General features: G+C 40.5%; 1 protein-coding gene across 1 annotated transcript in view; it reads right to left on the bottom strand.

The window, feature by feature from the left end:
* CPD (carboxypeptidase D) overlaps positions 1–25,688 on the bottom strand; it is an 80,162-nt gene that overhangs the window by 37,281 nt on the left and 17,193 nt on the right. Inside the window, exons 3-7 of the mRNA XM_002718901.5 lie at positions 5,164–5,306; positions 3,983–4,152; positions 2,496–2,845; positions 1,773–1,964; positions 205–372 (exon numbers count right to left, since the gene is read on the bottom strand). Of these exons, the coding sequence (XP_002718947.1) occupies positions 205–372; positions 1,773–1,964; positions 2,496–2,845; positions 3,983–4,152; positions 5,164–5,306 (1,023 nt within the window). The remainder of the gene's footprint in view (positions 1–204; positions 373–1,772; positions 1,965–2,495; positions 2,846–3,982; positions 4,153–5,163; positions 5,307–25,688) is intronic.

Below are 25,688 nucleotides of genomic sequence, written 5' to 3'. Positions count from 1 at the left end.
TCTCCCTCCCTGTAACTGTCTTTAAAATAAATAAATAAATAAATCTTAAAAAAAAATCTTTCTTTCTCCCTCTGCCTCTCACATGAATGAATGGATGAATAAATGAATATTCTTTAAAAAGAAAGACTATAAACAAATAAAATTCCACAGGATTTTCAGATGCTTTCAGTAAGAATTAATAAATGGAATATAAAGATGCTGTACCTCCATGTAGGTTTGCTGACAGTACAAATGGATAGGCCTTCATCCAGCTCATTACAGCAATGGTTTCTGGTTGGGCAGGATCTGTGATCTGAACAAACTGGTCTGGAAAATTTCGGTTCAGGTCAAAATTGTTGCTGTTATTTCTTCCAATTACACTTACTGAATCTCCTGTAAGAAAAAGGTTCAAATTTAAGTTGTTTCACTTATATTTTAACCTAACACATACTACTACTTTGGCAATCTTACCTGTAACTTTGGCATAACAGGCTTTATTATTATTACTCACATCGAGATTTTAAAGTTGCTTTTCACATTGAGTATTACTTTTAAACAAAGAGGTAAAGCCATTATCCCTTCATTTTTGCCCTTTGGTCACACTTTGAGAGGAAAAAACTCAGTTATACAAATGATAATAAAACACCACTCAGGGGACTGGGGTTGTGTTGTAGGTTAAGCCACAGCTTGCAATGCCAGAACTCCATATCAGAGTGCCAGCTTGAGTTCTAGCTGCTTCACTGCCAAACCAGCTTCCTGCTAATGTGCCTGGGAAGCTAAAAAAGATGGGCCACCCATGTGAAAGACCCGGATGGAATTCCTGGATCCTGGCTTTAGCTTGGCCCAGCCCAGACTGTTGTGGCCACTTGTGGAAAGAACCAGTGGAAAGAATCTCACTCTGTCTCTCTCCCCCTCTCTCTGTAACTTTTTTTTTTTTTTTGGACAGGCAGAGTGGACAGTGAGAGAGAGAGACAGAGAGAAAGGTCTTCCTTTGCCGTTGGTTCACCCTCCAATGGCCGCCGTGGCCTGCGCAACGTGCTGATCTGATGGCAGGAGCCAGGTACTTATCCTGGTCTCCCATGGGGTGCAGGGCCCAAGCACTTGGGCCATCCTCCACTGCACTCCCTGGCCACAGCAGAGAGCTGGCCTGGAAGAGGGGCAACCGGGACAGAATCCGGCGCCCCAACTGGGACTAGAACCCGGTGTGCAGGCGCCGCAAGGTGGAGGATTAGCCTAGTGAGCCGCGGTGCCGGCCTGTAACTCTTTCAAATAAATAAATAAATAAGTCTTTAAAAATCAAAATAAAACAAAACTTTGCTCAGGGGTGGGCTTTATGGCAGAGCATGTTAAGCCACTGCTTGATACACCCACATCCCTTATTAGAGAGCTGATTTGAGTCCCAACTCTTTTATTTCCCATCTAATTTCCTGCTAATGCATTCTACAAGCAGCAGATGATGGCCCAAGTGCTTGGTTCCCTGCCACCCACGTGGGAGACCTGCATGGCATTTTGAGCTCCTGGCTTCAACCTAGCCCTGCCCTGGCTGATATCTAGGGAGTGATTCAATAGTGGAAGAGCCATAACCAAAATAGAAGGAGCTATTAAATATAAAGTTGGTCATATAATTATTGAATGGACTGGCCTATCTTACAAAAATACATGAGCTAAAACCAATTATAAATGATAAGAATAAAGTAGGCAGAGATTTCAGAAAAACAACCTGTTCAAATTCTCTCCTATCCCAGAGCAATCATGCCATAAGATTTAAGCAGGAAAAGACAGCTATTCTTTACCTTCCTGGGACTTTTCATATCCATCAGGATTCATGGATGGCATAATATGAATTCTAGTGCTGCGAACCAGATCTGTGACTTCAGAATCTAGTCCAAAGTTCTTACAAAGGTACTCAATGAGGTTCAATAGCAGTTCTCTTCCTACCACTTCATTTCCATGCATATTTCCAATATATTTAAATTCTGGTTCACCTGCAAACAAAATAATTACACAGAAGATTTTTTTTTCCTTTTCAGTTGCCATGGACTCTCTGTTTTTTCCCCAAGATACAGAAAAACCCTGAACCAAAAGACCAAGAAAACATGTATTTTTGGCAAAGGAAGCAAAGAAAAACCTTCATAAACATCTTATAAAGCAGCTCCCTTACTAATACTCATCTATCTGCTTGAGTGGGCTCAAGTAGGCTTTCATGAGAAAGCTTTGAAAAGTCCATGGAAAATGCACATTATCTTTCAATTCTATTTTTCCCAGGAAATTTTGAAGCTCCAGCATATTTGCTATATAATATGAAAAATAAAAGTACTATTAGTAGAAGGAATCTAATCTACCATACCTAATATAGACTGCCAAATAGTCTTTTCTTTTTTGGGAAAAGGCTGGTTACATTTCCTTTTTTCTTTCTTTTTTTAAATGTCTTCTTAATTCTAGTTATATATATTATAAGTAACTTTTTTGGATGAAGCACATCAAAATAGTACAGAGTGAAAAACCACACCAATTACCTGGTTCATGGACACCTGGGTTATCTGATATCTCCATCACATAAAGTTCTCTTGACTCTACTGATTTTCCCAATGAATAAAGCCTGGTGATATTAGGATACTCATTGGCAAACCTTCTCAAGAAGATTTCCATATCAGGGAAATGATGATGTCGAAAGTCCTTTGGCTGAATTGGCTGGTGGGAGGATGATGTACCAGGAGGAATATTAGGTACAGCAACTGTGCTAGCAGTTACTACAGATTCAGTTGTGTCATCATTTACCAAAGCCACAGTTGGCCGAAGGGAAAAATCCACTTCTGTGGCTGGTCCTTCTTTCACCACTATGTTATTAACAGTCAATGGCATATACCTGAAAAAAATATTTGAAAAAGTAGATAGCATGGTGTTAAGAAACACAATCCTTGGGGCTGGCATTGTGGCATAGTGGGTAAAGCCGTTGCGTGCAGTGCCAGCATCCCATATGGGCGCCGGTTCGAGTTCCAGCTGCTCCACTTCTGATCCAGCTCTCTGCTATGGCTTGGGAAAGCAGTCGAAAAGGCCCAAGTCCTTGTGCCCCTGCACCTGCAGGGAGACCCGGAAGAAGCTCTTGGCTCCTGGCTTTGGATCATCACACTCTGGCCATTGAGGCCAATTGGGGAGTGAACCAGAGGATGGAAGACCTCTCTCTCTCTCTCTGCCTCTCCTTCTCTCTCTGTGTAACTCTGACTTTCAAATAAATAAATAAATCTTAAAAAAAAAAAAAAGAAAGAAACACAATGCTTTACATTACAAAAGTATGGTAGCCTCTTCATACTCTTTAACTTAGTGGTTTATGAATATGCAAATTAAATATAGAAGTGTAAATTTAAGAGTTTTAGGATACATCACAGAGGATTTTAGATTAAGTCTAAAGAATTCCTCTCTTCTCAGGCACCACACTCTAGAAGCCTTACAAAATATTACATTCAAAGGAAAGAATACACTCCAAAGCTGAGGTTGTTACTTCATTATACCCAATACTACAATACTCAAAAAAGAAATAAATTATTCAACTTTTTGCACTGCTTTATCAAACTGTCATCCAACTTCTTTCCCAAGCAGAAATGTTCAAAATTACATAAAAAGTTACCAATTAAACCCTTATCAAAGTGAGCTTCCAAAGGATTTCCAGAGGAGGTGGGAAATCACTCATTTAATATACCAGAAAGCTGATAACAAGACAGTTCTTCAAAATGTCATTTACAGAGTCCTGGGTTTCTTACACTCCAGTATTCAATTAGCCATCATGCAATGCTTTATACAGCTGGGCATCTTTCAAGCTTCACCTTTGGTTGTGCTGTTAGACTATGTGACAAAAAACTGCACAATAGTATTTTCTCATTACAAAAGGCAAAAAATAACAAGAAAAATAAAAGCTAAATGAAGTGAATAATATTCACTAGACTACACTTCTGTCTTAGATATACAACAGAGGCTTGACAATTTAATTAAAAGTCTAAATTCTTACCCAGTTAAAACTACTGTAAGGTTATAAGTTCCAGGAACAAGTAATCTATGGAAATCACCAAATCTGCCTGTCGTGATATTATGATTAATACCAGTCACTGAGATGGTTGCATTTTCCAAACCAGATCCTGTTACTGAATCTTTAACAAATCCTTTAATTCCAATGTGAACCTTAAAAAATAAAATAAAATAAAACAAGAATCAAAGCTCAGAGACAATCAATTTGGAAGGTAAAACAGCATAATTTTACTCTGCATTGATGATGGAAATTCTAAAGTATAAGCTTACCCCTCTATATCATCTCCCTAAAACATCTGTCAGTCCCTTGAAGTTGAATTAAAATATAGATAAAAATATTAAATCCTTAAACTTAAGTCCTGTGTGTCTGAACCCAATACCAGAGAGCTGCTTTTGAAATTCCCTGTGCTCCAGGTGGTGGTGTGGCACAGTAGGTTAAGCTACCACCTGTGATGCCAGCATCCCACAAGGCTTCCCAGTGTGAGTCCCAGATGATCTGCTTCCAATCCAGTTCCTGGCTAATGCATCTGGGAAAGCAGTGGAATATGGTCAAAAGATTTGGACTGCTACCACCCATTTGGGTGACCCAGATGGGGTTCTTGGCTCCTGCCTTCAGTCTGGCCCAGATTTGGCTGTTGTGGCCATTTGAGGAGTAAAACAGTGGATGGAAGATCAATCGATTGTTACCTCTGTGTGTGTGTGTGTCTCTCTCTCTCTCTCTGTAACTGCCTTTCCAATAAAAAAATAAGCCTTAAAAAAAATTTCCTGTCCTTAAAACCAGACTACTAGTTTTCTCAACAAGATATAATTTCTGGTACGTCCAATAGTTGTAATAGCCTGTTTGATGTTTAAACTGTTGTCCATGGTTCACATAAAAGCACTTAGCAAAAAATGACCACATGACATTATAAGAATCTGGTAGTACAATTTAGCTACTTATTTCAGTTTGAAAGTGTTCAAGACAGGCAAAGGGAGCCCTCTGGAGCAGAGAGCTAGGGGTGCAGGGCAGAGCAAGAATATGTTTCAGTAGATTAACCTACAATCTTTATTTTAAAAGAGATACATAAAAGATATCTAATATAAACTGTCATTCAAATGCACCTGGATTTCCCCCTCTTTTGATCCATTATTTCCATACCCCACACTTCCAGCCAGTTACTTTACCTTTTCAATCAATGTGATCAAAGACTCCCGATTATTCTCCCATTCTTGTCGAAGCTGTGAAGCAGGTGGGTACTTGCAACAAGATAGTTCTAATGTGATCTCAAAACAGTTGGCCCATACATAATTGTAGTCTTGCATGCCACCTGTAACATGAAGGGAAAAATAAGTTCACTTGAAGAATTCTACCCTCTGAAAGACTGAAGAGACTAAATCAGCCATTCCTGCATGTATAAATTTTTTTTTCATTAAGTTGTCTGAAATTGCAGAAGACTCTTGAATTATAGAGGAGACTTATAAGGAATATACATAAAGGAAATACAAATCAGTTAATAATAGTTAATAATAACACTTGAGTACTATATGCCACACTTGTTTTAAGAGCTTTATGTATATTAATATTTAATCTTTTAAAAAATATTTTATTTATTTGACAGGTAGAGTTACAGACAGTGAGAGACAGAGAGAAAGGTCTTCCTTCCATTGGTTCACTCCCCAAATGGCCGCAACGGCCAGAGCTGCGCTAATCTGAAGCCAGGAGCCAGGTGCTTCTTCCTGGTCTCCCATGTGGGTGCAGGGGCCTAAGCACTTGGGCCACCTTCTACTGCTTTTCCAGGCCACAGCAGAGAGCTGGACTGAAAGAGGAGCAACCAGGACTAGAACTGGCACCCATATGGGATGCTGGCACTGTAGATGGAGGATTAACCTAGTGTGCCACAGCGCCGACCCCTATATTTAATCTTTACAACAAATATATAAGGTGGGTATTACTATTTTGCTCATTTTGTCAATGTGAGAATTGAGGCACAAAGCAGTTCAAATGTATAACAATGAAAATGAAGGGTATAGGCCAGCGTTGCGGCTCAATAGGCTAATCCTCCACCTGCGGCGCCAGCACACAGGGTTCTAGTCCCGGTCGGGGCGCTGGATTCTGTCCCGGTCACTCCTCTTCCTGTCCAGCTCTCTGCTGTGGCCTGGGAGTGCAGTGGAGGATGGCCTAAGTGCTTGGGCCCTGCACCTGCATGGGAGACCAGGAGAAGCACCTGGTTCCTGGCTTTGGATCAGCGTGGTGCACCAGCCACAGCAGCCATTGGTGGGTGAACCAACGGCAAAGGAAGACCTTTCTCTCTGTCTCTCTCTCACTGTCCACTCTGCCTGTCAAAAAAAAAAAAAAAAAAGAAGAGTATATATGATCTCAAATTTGTGAAGCACATTCATGCCAAGGCACTATTATAGACCTACTATTCCAACTGTACTATTCCAACTGTACTATTCCAACTACTTATTAAGAAGGTGCAAGAAAAGAGAGACTGTATTTAGGGTGGCACAGCTATACAAATCAGGGAAAAATAAAAGACAAAACAAATTCTTTAAAAATGTGTTTAATGCAACACAGAATTAATACGCATTCCTGGTCAACTACCTTCACCATTTTTACACCTATAAAAGCCAACACACTCATTCTGTAGAAAATCTATTATACTATTATTCCTGTAATTTGCTTTCTCACATCTTGTTTACACTGGATAAAGACTAAAACATAGAGCATAGATGGAACATAACTTCTCCATGATCCCACCTTGCTTCTGAAATATAAGTAGGCAAATATTTATAATGTTAGACAGTGACCAAAGCCCACTTTCTACATGTGAAATGAGCCCTGACCTTAGCCACTTCCTTCCGTTACCCCTGAAATGCCTCAAAAGACAAGGTTTAGATGAATTCATGTCCACTATTCACCAAACCAATCTTCTCCAAAAGGATATTTCCCCCTCTGACAAGGCAAACTACAAATGTGGATTTTAAGAGTCTTATTCTCTAGCCCCCATGCATCCCAGATGAAGTTATACAGGATCCTTCAGCTGAGAAAGGAGGAGAATAATTTCCCTTTCACAGACAGCACCAACAGGCACAGGATGCTTGAGTCATAGATTCTTCTGCCATTTACTAGCTGAGAGCCTTTTGGCATTAACATAAGTCTTTATTTATTTATCTGCAAAGTGAGCATTAGATGATAACAAAGGACCAGGCTAACTCCTGGATTCTGTATTTAAAAATACATGATGATTTGATTTTAAAATGCAGGAAAGAACACCTGGAAAAAAGATAATTCTAAGCTTACTTCCAGAGAAAATGAATGGCAATTTAAAGTACAATTTTTTTAGTTGTTCGTTAAAGAACTAGGCTTAGAAAATATTGAAAAAAGCCAACAATATAGCAAAATTAGCAAAGCTGTGACAGAAAGAAAATAGCAATGTGATTCTGTTGGGTTTTCATTATGTGTTTTGAGGTATATCCAGTTCTTAAAATATGCCTATCTCATCTAACACAATTTGCTTTTGCTTCATCAGAATAGTCATAAAATAAATATTTCTAAAGCATTAAGAATCTGAGCAAAGAAACTTCAAAAAAGAAATTCAGGGCTCTGGATTGTTGTTCTGGAAAACAAACAAACAAAGAAGGCAGCTGAACATAATCCCAAAATTATCCAAGCAGGATCACACCAATTCTGGTGACACACCATGTAATCTCAGGATATGTAAAGGAGATCATCACACTTTGTCCAGGTTCATCCATGTTAATTCAAGCACTTATAAATAAAGCCAAGATTTTGTTTACAATCTAGAGAAGAATTCTGCATTTATAATTAATGTAATACAGTAAGACGCGACAGTGGTGATGGTTGTACAACAATGTAAACATACTTAATGCCACTTAAAATGATTAAAATGATAAATTTGATGTGATGTATATTTTACCACAATAAAAATAGTAATGGTGATACAGTAAGCCTATGACACCAGTCCTAATTGTTAAGATGTTTATTTCTGTACCTTAAAGGCAGAGTGGAGGAGAGTGTGCATAATTAGAGGAAACGGCTTTGTGAAGGTGCAGGCTAAGAGTGCTATGAGGCGGCTAAGGCCACGAGATCAGGGCAGAACTGCAGTGCTGATGAGAGGTAGTGAAAGGTCAGGCTGGAAATGTAAGCAGGATCTAAGAAAGGCTGCGGATAAAGGCCTCCTTGGCTTTCCAAAACACAGCAAACATGACAGTCTTCTGTTGGCTTGAATAGAAAAGTGGCATGATGGATAGAAGGTGGTATGGTCTGTACAGGAGACAGATTGGAAGCAAAAAGCTCACTTAGGCAGTTTTTACAGTAGTCTAAGGGAAAGTAATTAGGCCCCAAATAAGCTGGTGCCAACTGTGTGGAAGGGAAAGGAAACAATGCAAGATAAAATACTGATGGGATCTGATAAATGACAGGAGTTGAGGAAAACAAAAGAATCAAAAAGGGCCTGTGGCCTGATTAACTGGGCTAATGATGATGCCATTAACGGTGAGAAGCAGCAAGATTTGTAAAAGTAACAGCAAAGGAGGGCATGACAAGTTTTGCCTGGAGTATCTTGGGTTTGAAGTATTTACAGAACATTTAGATAGACATACCCAGAAGGAATTCTTAAGTGCAAGTTTGGGGTTTGTGGTAAAGGGTAGTGCTTCTCAAGAAATTATCATTTAAGACTAGGGAGTTCAATTTTCATTTAACAAACATTAATTGGGCACTTACTGTATGCCAGGCACTGTTCTATTGGTGACAGTGACAAAATAGAGAAGGTCCCTGATCTTTCAAAACTTAAATTCTTATAGGGAGAGGCAGACTATAAATATAAACAAACAAACAAACAAAAATCAGTAAGAAGTGCTATGCAGAGAAGTTTAATGGAGTAACATGATCACTAGTAACTGGTGGCAAGTAGAGATTAGTCAGGAAAAGTCTTTTTGAGAAAGCTTACCAATTTTGGAAAATTTTTTATTTCTTTTCATTTTATTTCAAAGGCAGGGACAAACAGATCTAGAGAGATATTCCATCTACTGGTTCATTCCCCAAATGCCCACAAAAGCTGGGTGTGGGACAGGCTGAACCCAAGAGCCTGAAAATCAATCTAGGTCTCCCACATGGATGATAAGAGGTCAACTACCTGAACCATCACCTAATGCTTCCCACAATGTGCATAAACAGGAAGCTGGAATTGAAAGATATGCTGGGACTTTGAACTCAGGCATTCTGATACGGAATGTGGGTGTCCCAAGAGTTGTCTTAAACACTGAACCAAATACCAGCCATCCCTCTTCATCCCAGAAAGAGGGTTTGTAAAGAGTTAATATTCAACCAAGATCTGAAAAACAAGATGGAGTCAGCCTGTTAAAAGTCAGAAGAGCACTCCAAGTAGAGGAGAAAAGCTTAGTGAGTCTGAATGGAAAGGCTACCATGGCTGGACAACAATGGACAAGAGTAAAAGGTGCAAAATGAAGTCAAGAGACAGAGGCAAAACAAGACTATACAGGGCTTTGGCAGTTAGGGGAAGGAGTCTGAGATTTTATTCCAAGCATAATAAGAACTAATGGAAGGTTGTGTGTTTGTGTGTGTGTTTTAAGATTTATTTACTTATTAGAAAGAGTTACAGACAGAGGGAGGGAAAGAGGAAGGGAGAGAGATCTTTAATCCACTGGTTCACCCCCCAAATGGCCACAATGGCTGAAGCTGGGCTGATTCAAAGCCAGGACCCAGGAGCTTCTCTGGGTCTCCCACATGGGCACAGAGTCCCAAGTACTTGGACCATCTTCCACTGCTTTCTCAGACACATTTGCAGGGAGCTGGAATGCAAGTGGAGCAGCTGGGATTCAAACTGTAACCTTACCTGTTAGGCCTCAGGGCTGGCCCCAGGTTTTGCTTTAACATGTTTAAGAACACATAAACTCTACCATCTTGGAGCCAGTATTGTGGAGTAGGTGGGTTAAGCCACTGTCTGCAATGCTACCATTCCATATTGGGGGTCATTTAGGTCATGTCTGCTCCACTTCTAATCCAGCTCCTTGCTAATGTGTCTGAGAAAGCAGAGGAAGGCAGCTCAAGTAGTTGGGCTCTTGTACCCACATGTGAGACCCCCACGAAGCTCCTGGATTCGACCTGGCCTGGCCTTGGCCAATGTGGCCATTTTGGGAATGAACCAAGAAATGAAAGCTCTCTCTTTCAAATAAATAAATAAATTTTAATCTTTAAGAGAAATTTACCATCTTAATCACTTTAAGCATACAGTAGTGTTAACTATATTCATATTGTTATTGTGTAACAGATTTTTAGAACTTTTTCAGCTTGCAAAACTGAAACTCTATACCCACTGAACAACTTTTCTTTCTCCCTTCCCTCCAGCCCCTGGCAACCAACATTCTACTTTCTGAGATTGTGACTATTTTAGATACCTCATATAAGTATCTAATACTGTAATCATACAGTATTTTATCTTTTTATGGCTGACTTATTTCACTTAGTATAATAATGTCTTTAAGGTCCATCTAAGTTGTACTGCACAATAGGATTTCATTCTGCTTTAAGGCTCAATATTTCCTTTTATCTATATAACCACATTTTGTTTATCCATTCATCTGTCAATTGACATTTAGTTGCTTCCACCTCTTGGCAGTTGTGAATAATGCTGTCATGAATATGGCCTAAATTCTGTTTTCAATTCTTTTGGGCATATGCCCAGAAGTGAGATTGCTGGAACATATAGTAATTCTATTTTTAAGCTTTGAAGGAATCTCCATACCACTTTTCTTACTAAATCATTTTAAATCCCCAACAACAGCACACTGAGGTTCTGATTTTCTGTATCCTTGCCAAGACTTGTAGTTTCTGGGGTATTTGTTTTATTTTTGACAGTGGTCATCTCAATGGGTATGAAGTGATATATTATGGTTTTAGTTTACATTTCCCTGATTACTATTGATGCTGAACATCCTTTCAAATGCTTATTGGCTATTTCTACCTCTTTGGAGAAAATGTCTATTCAAGTCCTCTGCTCATTTTAAATGAGATTATTTGGTTTTTATTATTGATACATATATTTATTCTGGGTATTAACCCCTTAATAGATATGATTTGCCAATTTTTTTTTCTCATTCCATGGGTTGCTCTTTCACTTTGCGGACTGTTTCAAGTCTGACAATTTTCACACTGATTCACAATATTGCTGTGAGGAACACTGGAGGTTTTGATACGATCTGAGTTTCCCTTTGAGATCATTCAGACTACTAGGTAGAAAATGACCACACAGGGGCAAAAGGGGAGGTTGGGAGATGAATTAGATAGTGGTGGCTTGTATTAAGTTAGTGGGAGTGGAGGTCAAGAGGGCAGATTGGGATATAGAAAGTACTCCTTTATATGAATCAAGGATGAATTCTGGACTCTCAGATTGAGAAAGCAGGGAGAGAGGCATGCCATTCACAGAAAGTTGAGGGAGGGCCGGCGCCGCGGCTCACTAGGCTAATCCTCCGCCTGCGGCACCGGCACACCGGGTTCTAGTCCCGGTTGGGGCGCCGGATTCTGTCCCGGTTGCCCCTCTTCCAGGCCAGCTCTCTGCTGTGGCCAGGGAGTGCAGTGGAGGATGGCCCAGGTGCTTGGGCCCTGCACCTCATGGGAGACCAGGAAAAGCACCTGGCTCCTGGCTCCTGCCATCGGATCAGCGCCGTGCGCCGGCCGCGGCAGCCATTGGAGGGTGAACCAATGGCAAAGGAAGACCTTTCTCTCTGTCTCTCTCTCTCACTGTCCACTCTGCCTGTCAAAAAAAAAAAAAAAAAAGTTGAGGGAGAATGAGGGAAACACATGTGGTGTGCCTCAAGCCCTGTCTCAGATCCTCTTCTCTGACTTCACTTATTTCTTTGGTGTCTCATTCAGCTCCATGGTTTCAAATACTATCTTCAGGGTGACAACCCTCAAATTTCTATCTGTGTCCTAGATTTCTTTCCCAAACTCCAGACTTGTACATTCAATTGCCAATTCAATATCTCTACTTGGATATCACAAACAACATATCCAAACCTGAATTTCTCTTCCCCAGTCTTGCTCCGTCTTTCCTATTGCAGTGAGCGGCACTTCCATCCTAATTGCTCAGGCCAAAAAGCCTTGGAATCACATTCCATATCCAAGTTTCATTACATTATGCTAACTCTAATATCAAAATACAGCCAGAATCCAAAGATTCCTCCTTACCACTGCTGCAGCCTGGAACCAGCCAACACGAGGTCTGCATGGACTACTAACACCTTTCCTCACTTCTGCCTTTGCCCTTCTACATTCTTTTCTCAACACAGATGCCAGAGTAATTCTGTTAAAATGGAAGGGGAGAGGGAGTGGATAAGGGGAGGGTTGCGGGTTGGAGGGACGTTATGGGGGGGAAGCCATTGTAATCCATATTCTGTACTTTGGAAATTTATATTCATTAAATAAAAGTTAAAAAAAATGTAACTCTAATGTTATTCCTCTTTTCAGAATAGTACAATAATGACTCCTGTATTTCATTCAACTCAAAGCTTTTTTTTTTTTTTTTTTTTTTTTTGGCCAGGCAGAGTTAGACAGCGAGCGAGCAAGAGACAGAGAGAAAGGTCTTCCTTCCATTGGTTCATTCCCTTAATGGCAGCTACGGCCGGTGCTGCACCCATCTGAAGCCAGGAGCCAAGTACGTCCTCCCGGTCTCCCATGCGGGTGCAGGGACCCAAGCACTTGGGCCATCCTCCGCTGCCCTCCCGGGGCCACAGCAGAGCCCAGGAGGGCTCTGGACTGGAAGAGGAGCAACCAGGACTAGTACCCAGCACCCCAACCAGGACTAGAACCTGGGGTGCCTGCGCCGCAGGCAGAGGATTAGCCTAGTGAGCCACGGCGCCAGCCCAAAGCTTTAGTCTTTACGGGATAAAGTTTGTACAAGATTTGCTCTAGTTCCCCCACAGCACCCTCCTTCCCTCGTTAATCTCCTTTTATACTTTCCCCATCACTGGCCTCTTTGATGTTCAGTGGATACACCGGGTTTTTCTTGACTTTGGGATCTGGCTCCATGTGTTCCCTTTGCTTAGAATGTTCTTCCAGGGAATCCCTACTTCACTACCTCCCTTACCTCCACCTCTTGGTTCCACTTTCACCTTGACAATGAGGTCGGGTCATCCTGACCTCCCCATTTAAAGTTACTACTTACTTCTCCCCATTACTACGGCCAAGCCCATCCTACTAGAACGTCCAATTCCTCTTATCCATTTTTACTGTTCTTTTTCCGACAACACTTAACAATTAAACTATTATGTTTCTCCCTGCAACAGGAGGGCAGAGATCTCTGTTACGCCCACTGATGAATATTCTAAGCACTAAGACAGGACCTGGCACCTAGTAGTCCTTCAATAAATATTCACTGAATCAATGAAAAGAAGCTGTGGCAGTGGGAAGTTAAGACATCTGTTTAAATGTATGGAGAAGCCCACCGAACGTTCATGTGGAAATGGCAGACACTGTCTTCCCAAAACGCATGGAGGTTAATAACCACCACAGGCTCAGTTGTAACTTGCCTGACTAGGCTTACTTTGGTCTTAACCTTTCCTCTTAGAAAGCAAGACTGTCTTTTAGCTTTCTCTTATCTTCTACATCCTGGCATTCCCTTTGGGTCTGGCATGAAACTGGCAGGACACTGATTTTCATATCCTTACTAAGTCATACTTATTCATTAGGTCATCAGTCACCTATAGCTACTGCTGATCCATTGTTCTGTGCCTATGTTTGACAACTCTCACTTGAACACATACATGTGAACACATACATGTTCTTTATTATATTGAGAATTAGAAATCTTTTCCAATTTTTACTACTATATTTGTGACAATACAACAGTCATCATATGTAAGAAATTATATTGATTACTGGGATTTAAAAATAAAATACATGTTTGCACGGAAGCAACAAAACAGAACACATAAAACACACTTCAGAGCAATAAAAATGTGTACTGATCTTTGTTTTGCATATGTAAAATTTAATACTTATATTAAATTGTAAAAATGGCCAACTCACACTTTAATTATGCCAGAAGGCAGTGAAGTAGACTACTTATAACACTATAATCACTAGGCATGAGTCCTAGCATTCTTTTGTTTGTCCCTTAATTATTTTACTTCAATAGCAATTTAAGAAATACTAGCTAAGAGGCAGCAAGAAGACAAAGCTTACAACATTTTAAAGTGTTACCTAATCAAGTTTCTGAACTTAATTTTTTTTTTTTTGACAGGTAGAGTTGTAGACAGTGAGAGAGAGAGAGACAGAGAGAAACGTCTTCCTTCCGTTGGTTCACCCCCAAAATGGCCGCTATGGCCGGCACTGTGCCAATCGGAAGCCAGGAGCCAGGTGCTTCTTCTTGGTCTCCCATGTGGGTGCAGAGACCCAAGCACTTGGGCCATCCTCCACTGCCCTCCCGGGCCACAGCAGAGAGCTGGACTGGAAGAGGAGCAACCGGGACTAGAACCCAGTGCCCATATAGGATGCCAGCGCCGCAGGCGGAGGATTAGCCAAGTGAGCCATGGCACCGGCCCCTCTGAACTTTATTTTAACAGGATCATAAATTGGCCAGCTCCAACCAATGACACACGTAAATATAATCCGCAGGGTAGCCAGTAAGAACGAAGGACAGAAGTCTTTCAAAAATCAGACTCAATTCCAAGAGGAGAAAATAGTTTTCCTGGTCTCTAGTCCTACATGTCAACACCATAAAAAATGAAATTTTTTGGACACATAACTCTGAACAGTCCAAAAATAAAGGTGAGATTTATAGTGACAGACTCCTTTTTGTAGGTCTTATAGACTGAGGAAATATTAACAGTGAATAGTTCACCCTACTGTAGCATCAGTATTAGTTTTTATATTATAGAAGCTAATAGTGTAAATACGGCACATCAGTTAAATTTTGACATACATTCCTCCAAATTTTCCTCTGAAGGCCATAATTAAGTTAAACAAAAAGTCATGTGAAATGATAATTAAAATAAAAGTATGACCACTTAAAAACAATACAAAAATCAGTATCCTTACTAAATTTTGGCAATAATCAGAAAATGTAATTAATAGAGATGCCAGCAACAAAACACATAGAATTAAATGTATACAAAAATATATACTTTAAATCAATATTATAAAATTTTACTGAGAGATGTAGAAGATTTTAGTAGAGCATTATCATATGTCTAGCAGGGAGGTTTAAAAAGATATAAAATTCTCACAAATTTATGAATACCATGCAAATAATAGATATTTATTAAAACTAGACAAATGACCTAAAAGTTAATTTGGGAAAATAACCTCCTGAGAACTTCTACAAAATGAGTGACAATATCCAAGATAACATTAAAATGTAAGAATGGTAAGATGGGACTTGCATTGTCAGATACTAAATTATATAATATAAAACTATACATACTAAAGTAGTTCATTTTAGATATCAACATTCATAGACCAACAAAACAAACCAGAAATTATAGCAACAGAAAAAAGTATTTGGAATTTGATAAAGGGCAGAAAAATCAGTAACTGTTAACATAGCTAAAACTGGTTAACTAAGTGACCAGACCAAATAAACTCTTTAATCCTTATGGAATTTAATGTAAAAATAAAACCATAAGCAAAGCTAGAGATCAACGTATTTATTTTTGTACTCTCAGGATGAGGAGAGCCTTTGTATTTTTTTTTAAGATTTTCTATTTATTTGTTTGAGAGGTAGAGTTACAGGGGGAGAGACAGAGAGAAAGGTCTTCCATCTGCTGGTTCACTCCCCAAAAGGCTGCAAAGGCCAGAGCTGGGTTGATCCAAAGCCAGGAGCTAGGAGCTTCCTCTGGGTCTCCCACATGGGTGCAGGGGCTCAAGGACTTTGGCCATCCTCTACTGCTCTCCCAGGCCATAGCAGAGAGCTGGATTGGAAGAGGAGTAGCCAGGGCAGGAACTGGCACTCATATAGGATGGTGGCATTGCAGATGGAGGCTTAGCTTACTATGCCACGGCACCGTCCCCAAGCCTTTCTAAATATGACATCATGAGGCAGTGTTGTAGCCTAATGGATTAAGCCACTGCCCACAAAGGCCAGCATCCCATATGGGCACTGTTTCAAGTCCTGGCTGTTCCACATCCAATTCAACTCCCTGCTAAGGGCCTGGGAAGACAGCCCAAGTACTTTGGCCCCTGCCACCTATATGCAAACCAGATGAAGCTCCTGGCTCCTGGGTTTACCATTGCACAGCCCAGGCCACTGAGGCCATCTAGGGAGTGAACCAGAGGACAGATGTTCTCTGTGTAACTCTGAATGTAAATACATAAATAAATCTTTATAAATAAATAAGACATCAAAGTAGTCTGACACCAGATTTAATTATCTAAAAATTTAAAAGTATCTGTGGTCCAAAATCCTATCATAAAAATTATAAAGAAAACAAAAGAGGAATAAAAAAAAAAAAAGACTACAAAACATTTCTGGATAGCAATTTAGTGAGATGGATATAAAATCTTTAAAATAGGTATAATCTTAACACAGAAATTTCTTTTCCAGGAATTCATTCTAAGATAATAACTATAAGGATGAAAACTCTGGTGTTTAAATTGAAGAAGAATAAAACTGGGAACAACCTAAATGCCAAAAATAGAGGAGGACAAGTTTAGTGAATTATGATATAAAATGTGCTATCATGCAATCATTATTTTGAGCACATACATTTACTGTCATGATACTTACCACACATTAAGCAAAAAAAGTTATGGAACAATATATATGACAAATGTTCTCGTATTCTAAATTATTTTGCTTTAAAGCATAAAGAGTTTCTCAAACACTCTTTATTCAAATGTGAAGTAACTGATTAAAAACTTTTTAAAAAATATTTACTTTATTTATTTGAAAGAGAGTTAGAGAGAGAGGTAGAAACAGAGATAAAGAGAGAGGTCTTCCATCTGCTGGTTCACTCCCCAGATGGCTGCAATGGCTGGAGCTGGGCCAATCTGAAGCCAGGAGCCAGGACCTTCTTCTGGGTCTTTCACAGATGCAGGGGTCCAAGGACTTGGGCTGCCTTCCACTTCTTTCCCAGGCACATTAGCAGGGAGCTGGATCGGAAGTGGAGCAGCCGGTACTGAAACCAGTGTCCATATGGGATGCCGGTGTGTAGTCAGGGCTTTAATCCACTGTGCCACAGTGCTGGCCCCCAAAACACTTTTGACAAATATCCCTAATCAACATACTGCTTCCCAGCTCTTTTAAACATTGGTTTATGGGGGTATAATTTAATATATTATTAAATTCATCACATTTAAGTGTACAGTGCAATGTATAACTAATAATGAATCAACATATAAAACATTGGTCCCACCCAGAAAGTCCTGTATCCCCATTTCCCAGAACCTAGGCAACCATTAATGTAATCTTTCCTCTAATATATTTCTGCCCTCCCCAAAATGTCATATAAAAAGAATCATACAGTGGACACAGCCTTTTGTATCAGGCTTCTTTTACTCACCATAACGCTTCTGAGATTCATTCAAATTGTTGCACACAAAAATAGTCCCTTTTATTACTAAGCATCCGAGTGTATGGAATGCAGTACAGTTTGCTTATCCATTCACTATGTAATGGATATCTTAGTTGTTTCCAATATTCTGGTTATTCTGAATAAAGTTATGCATAGATCTTAGCATTGACATACATTTTCACATCTTTTGGGTATACATCTAGAAGTAGCACAGCGGAATCCTGGGGTGAGTTTAAGTTTACCTTTACAAGAACTCTATTTCTAAAGTGATTGTACCATTTGTGCATTCTCATCAGCAATGTATGATGGCACTCAAGAAACTAGTCAGTCTTTGAAATTTTAAGTATTCTTATAGGTATGTATAGTGTTTCACTGAGGTCTAAGATTGTATTTTCCTGACAATTAATAATATTGAACATCCTTTGTTTCCCATGAAAAGATACCTTTCCAGGCCAGGGTTGTGGCATAGCAGGTTAAGCCTCTGCCTAGATGCTGGCATCTCACATGGGCACCAGTTCGAGACCTGGCTGGCTGCTCCACTTCCAATCCAGCTGCTAATGCACTTGGGAGAGCAGCAGAAGATGGCAAAAGTCCTTGGGCCCATGCACTTACAAGGGAGACCCAGAAGAAGCTCCAGGCCCCTAGCTTCAGCCTGGCCCAGCCCCAGCTATTGCAGCCATTTAAGGAATGAACCAGCAGATAGAAGATCTCTCTCTCTTTGTAACTCTTCCTTTCAAAAGAAAAAAAAAAAAAGATACCAAGATAGCTTTCATATGTTCTTAATCATCATCTATACTAGGAGAGCTTGTAAGTCTGAGATCTGGCAAGATGGGAGATATCAAGGGAGTTGGTGAAACAGATCCCATAAAGTTGTCTATGAACTCCTGATCACCCACAAAGTACACACATGTGAGTCTGACCTCAAGCAGCATATCAAAGCTTCGAGAACTGATCTACAGAACAGGCCACTACACAGGTCCCAGACCAGCTCCTGAACTCCTGGTATGCACACAAGACAGATCTGAACAGCACTGCAAAAGCTCTGAACAGCACTGACACTAGACTCACAGCCCACACAAGGTGAGTTAAAACTTGCAGCTGAACCTAACTGGGTCACTCCATGCTTGAACAACTATACAAAAAAAAAATACCATTTTTATATGATTTAAACAAGATCCATATTTCATAACATTCAAACTATAAAGGATATAATTCAAAGCTATCTGACATTTAGGGTCAAGTATTTGGCACAGCAGTTGTTGCCACAGTAGATGCCCCGGTTGTTGTAGCATCTGGAGAGTGAACCAGTAGACAGGAAATACCTATCTGTCTGTGTTTCTCTGTCTTTCAAATAAATAAGTGAACATTAGAAAAAGCATGACATTCAAATAACCAGTAAAATCCCAACAAATTGCAAGGAAAAACTGACATCAGCTTTGAGATGACCCATAAATTAGAAATATCAGACTAACCTTAAGGCAGTTTTTATAGCTATGGCCCAAAGAAGTAAAATTAAACACTGTTAAAACAAAGAGAAAGAAAGAAAACAGAACAGAGGCCAGCAATGTGGCAGAGCAGGTTAGGCCACTACCTGCAAAGCCAGCATCCCGTATGAGAGCACCAGTTCAAGTCTCAGTGGCTCTCCTTCCAATCCAGCTCTCAGGGAAAGCAGCAAAAGATAACCCAAGGTCTTGGGCTCCTGCCACCCACATGGGAGACCTGGATGCTGCTTTTGGCCCCGACCTGACTGTTGTAGCCATTTGGGGAATGAAGTGAATCAGCAGGTGGAAGAGCTCTTTCTGTCTCTGTCACTCTGCCTTATAAATACATAAAAATAATTCTTGGCTGGCGCCGCAGCTCAATAGGCTAATTCTCCGCCTGTGGTGCCAGCACACTGGGTTCTAGTCCCGGTCAGGGCACTGGATTCTGTCCCAGTTGCCCCTCTTCCATTCCAGCTCTCTGGTGTGGCCCAGGAGTGCAGTGGAGGATGGCCCAAGTGCTTGGGTCCTGCACCCACATGGGAGACCAGGAGAAGCACCTGGCTCCTGGCTTCGGATCAGCGTGGTGCGCCAGTTGCAGCGGCCATTGGAGGGTGAACCAACAGAAAAGGGAAGACCTTTCTCTCTCTCTCTCTCACTGTCCACTCTGCCTATCCAAAAAAAAAAAAAAAAATCTTAAAAAAAAAGAATTCATAAAAAAGAACAAGTGGAAATTTCAGAACTGAAAAATATAACAGCCAAATCTTAAAGTTTACTGGAATGGAAATGACAAAGAAAAACAGTGAGCTACCCTGAGGATAGATAAGTAGATAATGACCTCATCTGAAGAAGAGAGAAAGGAAAAAAAAAAAAAGATAAAAAAAGCCACAATTTTAAGAACAATTCTAAAATGTCTAACAGTAAGGTCTCTGTAGTATCAGTGGGAGAGGAGAGAGTGCCATGTTTTTAAAAAAAAAAAGTTGAAGAAATAACAGCTGAAAAACTTCACAAATGGGTACTTAATAATCATGTTGATGCAAACCTAAGACAAAGAAGAAAATCTTGAAAGTAGCCAGAGGAAAAATAATGCATTTATACAGGAGAAAACAGTTCAAATGACTGTGGATTCCTAAGCATAAACCATGAAGGCCAGAAGGCAATGGAACAAAGTTTTTTAGGTGCTTCAACAAACAATAAAGCTGTCAATCTAGAATTATGGGTTTTACGTACAGTGAAAATATCCTTCAGGAATGAAAGCAAAACAGATGTTCTCAGTGAAGGAAAATCAAAAGAATCCATTATAAGCAGATTTGCTTTAAAAGAAATGCTGAAGAAAATTCTGCAGGCAGGGCCAGTGCCGCGGCTCACTAGGCTAATCCTCCACCTGCAGCGCTGGCACACTGGGTTCTAGTCCTGGTTGGGGCGCCGGTTCTGTCTCGGTTGCTCCTCTTCCAGTCCAGCTCTCTGCTGTGGCCCGGGAGTGCAGTGGAGGATGGCCCAAGTGCTTGGGCCCTGCACCCACATGGAAGACCAGGAAGAAGCACCTGGCTCCTGCCTTCCGATCAGCGCAGCGCCCCTGCCGTAGTGGCCACTTTGGGGGTGAACCAACAGAAGGAAAACCTTTCTGTCTTTCTCTCTGTCACTGTCTAACTCTGCCTGGCAAAAAAAAAAGAAAAAAAGAAAAAAAAAAGAAAAGAAAATTCTGCAGGCAGGAAGAAAACATCAGAAAAAAGTTGGAAGCTCAGGGGCGGGAGCCGTGGTACAGTAGGTTGATCCTCCGCCTGCAGCACCAGCATCCCACATGGGTGCCAGTTCTAGTCCCAGCTGCTCCTCTTCCAATCCAGCTCTCTGCTGTGGTCTGGGAAGGCAGTGGAAAATGGCCCAAGTCCTTGGGCCCCTGCACCCACGTGGGAGACCAAGAGGAAGCACCTGGCTCCTGCCTTCGGATCAGAGCAGCTCCAGCCGTTGCAGTCATTTGGGAAGTAAACCAACAGAAGGAAGACCTTTCTCTCTGTCTCTTCCTCTCACTGTCTGTAACTCTACCTCTAAAATAAATAAATAAAAAAATTTTTAAAAAAGTGTAGCTCGGGAAAGAAAGAAAAACAACAGAAATGGTTAAATTTCAGGGTAAATATATTATTTCTCTTAGGTTCTTTAGTCTATGCACGACAGTTAAGAGTAAAAAGAACAGCACTGTCTCATGGGGTTTTCTCTTTAAATTTTTTAAGACTTATTTATTTATTTGAAAAGCAGAGTTACAGAGAGGCAGAAGTGGAGACAGAAAGAGATCTTCCATCTGCTGGTTCACTCCCCCGAAGGCCGCAACAGCCAGAGCTGCACCAATCTGAAGCCAGGAGCCAGGAGCCTCCTCTGGGTCCCCCATGTGGGTGCAGGGGCCCAAGGACTTAGGAAATCCTCCACTGCCCTCCCAGGCCATAGCAGAGAGCTGGATCAGAAGAGGAGTACCCAGGTCTTGAACCAATGCCCATATGGGACGCTGGCACTGCAGGCAGTGGCCCTAACTGCTAAGCCACAGCTCTGGCCCCCAGGGTTTTCAATACAGAGACACAACATATATGACAAGTGCAACATAAAAGGTTTGGCGGTCAGTTTATACCTTTTTACTTGAAGCTATGAAACATTATGTCAAGGGAAAACTGAAAAGTTAAGTACGTAAGTGCTACAGCAATCACCAAAACAAAATAACATTCAAATAATCCAAAAGAAGGCAGGAAAGAGGAAGAAGAGGAATAAAAAACAGAGGGGCAAACAAAAATAATTTAAAAATCGATCAAAATCCAGATCCAAAAAACCCACTATATTTAGTACAAGTGGTACAACCACACCAACTAAAAGATGGAAACTGTCAACTGAACAAGAAGACTCTGTGCCACATACAAGAAATTCACTTTAAATATAATAGGTCAGTTAAAAGTCAAAGAAAGGAAAAAATATACCGTGCCAACACAGCCAATTGAAAGACAGAGTAGCTATATTATTATAAAGGAAAAACACCAGAGTGATACACATTACATAATGATAAAAGGGTCAATCCATCAAGATGACAGAATTCCAAACGTATACGTACCTAACTTCAAAATACAAGCAAACAAGCTGATAGAAAAGGAAAAACAGACAAGTCCACAGTATTGTTGTGAAATTCAACATTTATCTCTCAGTAACCAACAGAGCAAGTAGATAGAAAACCAGCAGGGTATAGAGAAGAATTCAGTAACACCATCAATTAACTAGATCTAAACCTTTAAACTACATGTCACCCACCACCAGCAGCATACACATGCTTTTCAAGCACACACGAAATACTCACAAAGACATGCCATATTTTGAATCATAAAACAAACAACAAATTTAAAAGAACTGAAATCATACAAAGTATGTTCTGATACTGATGAGATTAAGTAGAAATCAGCAAAGAAAAATATCTACTAAGTACTCTTCTCTTTTTTTTTTTTTTTTTTTTTGACAGGCAGAGTGGACTGTTAGAGAGACAGAAAGGTCTTCCTTTGCCGTTGGTTCACCCTCCAATGGCCGCCGTGGCCGGCGCGCTGCGGCCGGCACACCGCGCTGATCCGATGGCAGGAGCCAGGAGCCAGGTGCTTTTCCTGGTCTCCCATGGGGTGCAGGGCCCAAGCACCTGGGCCATCCTCCACTGCACTCCCTGGCCACAGCAGAGAGCTGGCCTGGAATAGGGGGAACCGGGACAGAATCCGGTGCCCTGACAGGGACTAGAACCCGGTGTGCCGGCGCCGCGCGGCAGAGGATTAGCCTAGTGAGCAGCGGCGCCGGCCAGTACTCTTCTCTTAAAGCATATTTCCTCCAGGTCTATGATAATAAGCTATATTCAGAAGGTAATTAATAATGGTGATACCTTAATTTCTTTTTCTAAATTTGTAGGAGTCAATATCAGAAAAATAGCAAATTAACTTTTATTTCAAAAGGCTTCTTTAAAAAGATAAACTTATCCTAGCTTTGAATATCAGAAAGTCTATTCATCAACTTCAGGTTTTAATTTAGAAATCACTTTTTAAAAATTATCTAAAAGCTTGGAAACTGTGAGTTATAAATAATTTAAGAATTTCTGTAATATGATACAAATCTATGTTTAACATTTATTTTTCCAATATTGAACGTCAAAGACAGTATAAGAAGTAATCTTAACTAAACAGCTGATTCAGATTTATTGTCCTGATCGTTTTCCTCAATGCAGAACTTACTCACACAATGACAGAGTTCAATGCAACAGGGAAAAGCCAGTGGTCTGTACATTGGCCTAAGAGCTGCAGCTCCTGCCAGATTCAGCTAACAGATTCATTTTGTTTGTTTTTAAGCTGATACGTCATTTGACCCAACACAGGCTAAAGGAGAAATGTCAGGTTTCAGAAAAATATCTTCATCCAGTCAAGGAAACTTTTTTTATTTTAGGAGTGAAGCATTCAGTTAAGGGCCTACCTCTAAGCAATAAAGCATTTTACTGATATAATAAAAGACCTGCTATTTATCCTCTTGTTAACTATCATAAATAAGCAAGCTTCTACTACTTGTTAGTCTCCAAGGAGGTTAACTAATAATCTTTGATTTGCTCACACTAAATACTTAAAAATTATGCAACACTTCATATATTTTTAAGTTGGTATTCAAAAGTTTTCATCTTAAGTTTAAACAGCTGTAAGCAAAGTAACATCTGCATAATAGCCATTTTAAAATTTTATTTTTTTTAAAGATGTATTTATTTATTTGGAAGTCAGAGTTACACAGAGGGAGTGAGAGACAGAGAGAGGGATCCTCCATTTGCTAGTTCACTCCCTACACGATCGCAATGGCCTGGTCTGGGCCAGGCCAGACAGAGGAGCCAGGAGCTTCTTTTAGGTCTCTCACATGGGTGCAGTAGCTCAAGCACTTGGGTCATCTTCCGTTGCTTTTCCAGGCCATCAGCAGAGAGCCGGATCAGAAATGGAGCAGCCAGGACATGAACTGGTGCTCATATGGGATGCTGGTGTCAAAGGTGGCAGCTTTACCCACAACGCCACAACGACAGTCCCATAATATCCCTTTTAAACATTTACATTATATAATGTATCCAAATAAATAAAAGCATCATAGATATTTGGTTTCTAGAATCATCTTTCTATAAACTGCAAGCACATACCTCTTTAATAGTAGGGATTTCACATTTTGTTGCATTAAAATTTTTCCCATTCTACTTCCTCCATAGAATGTTGTTTGAATATGATATACCTGGCATTCTTGAAACTCTTTCACTGATTACCCTATAATATTTCAATCCAGAATACATATGTATGTGTATTTGAATTTTTCTTAATTTCCAATGACCATAATTGCCCTGAATATTAAATTCTGCCTTCTAGATTGAAAAACTGAAATAACTACTGGCATCTAATTTTTCAAAAGCCATAGTTTATTATAAACTTTGATAAATGACAGAAAATAATTACTAAAATATATCCTTTCTAAAGAAATATTTATGTATTTGAAAGGCAGAGTGACAGGGAAAGACAGAAAGATCTTCCATCCACTGGACCACTCCCCAAATTGCTGCAACAAGTCAGGAATCCACGTGATCTCCACAATCCTTTTGCACCACACTAATCCTTGTGACAATGTGAAGTAATACAATACCTATGCCATGAGATGAAGTGAGATGAATGAAGCAGGCACTACTATGCAGAGTAGTGCAACTTAAGGGCTTGATCACAAGCACTCGGGCCGCCTTCCACTGCTTTCCCAGGTGCGTACACAGAGAATCAGATCAGAAGTGGAGCAGCTGGGACTCAAACCAGCACTCAAATGGGATGCGGGTGTTTCAGGTAGCAGCTTAACTTGCTATACCATAACACTAGCTTTAGTTAATAATTTCTTTACAATACAATATATTAAGTGATAATTTCATATTCCCTGAGATATTTTTCAGAGCTAATGAGAGGCAGGTGATTAGCATAGTGGTTAAGATACCACTTGGAGGGCCGAGGCTATGGCTCATTGAGAAAAGGACCCAGGATATGCAGTCAGGAATCTGACCCCAGAGCCTGCAGTACTGGCATCCTATATGGGTGCCGATTTGGGTCCCAGCTGCTCCTCTTCTGATCCAGCTCTCTGCTGTGGCCTGCAAAGGCAGTGGAGGATGGTCCAAGTGCTTGGGCCCCGGCACCTGCATGGGAGACCTGAAAGAAGCTCCTTGTTCCTAATCAGCACAGCTCTGGCCATTGCGGACATCTGGGGAGTGAATCAATGGATGGAAGACCTCTCTCTCTGCAAATCTGCCTTTCAAATGAATAAATAAATCTTAAAAAAATAAAAACAAATATTAAAAAAAAGACACCGCTTGGGACACTCACATCCGATATTGAAGTGCCTGGTTCAAGTTCTGGCTACACTTCTGATTCAGCTTTCTGCTAATGTGTACCCTGGGAGGCAGCAGGTGATAGCTCAAGTAATTGGGTCCCTGCCACCCATGTGAGACTCAGATTCAGTTCCCAGTTTCCAGTTTTAGCCTGGCCCAGTCCTGGTTATTGGGGGCATTTGGGGAGTAAATAGCAGATGGAACTCCTCTCTATGTCTGACAGTCTCTCTGCCTTCCAAATAAAACCAATGTTCTTAAAAAACCTAATGAGCATGATGTTCATGAAAAAATTTTAAGTA

Source organism: Oryctolagus cuniculus, chromosome 17 (assembly GCF_964237555.1).
Source record: "Oryctolagus cuniculus chromosome 17, mOryCun1.1, whole genome shotgun sequence".
NCBI classification, from domain to species: Eukaryota; Metazoa; Chordata; class Mammalia; order Lagomorpha; family Leporidae; genus Oryctolagus; species Oryctolagus cuniculus.
The sequence above is the reverse complement of the archived record's forward strand: the minus strand, read 5'-3'. Positions and strand labels throughout refer to the sequence as shown.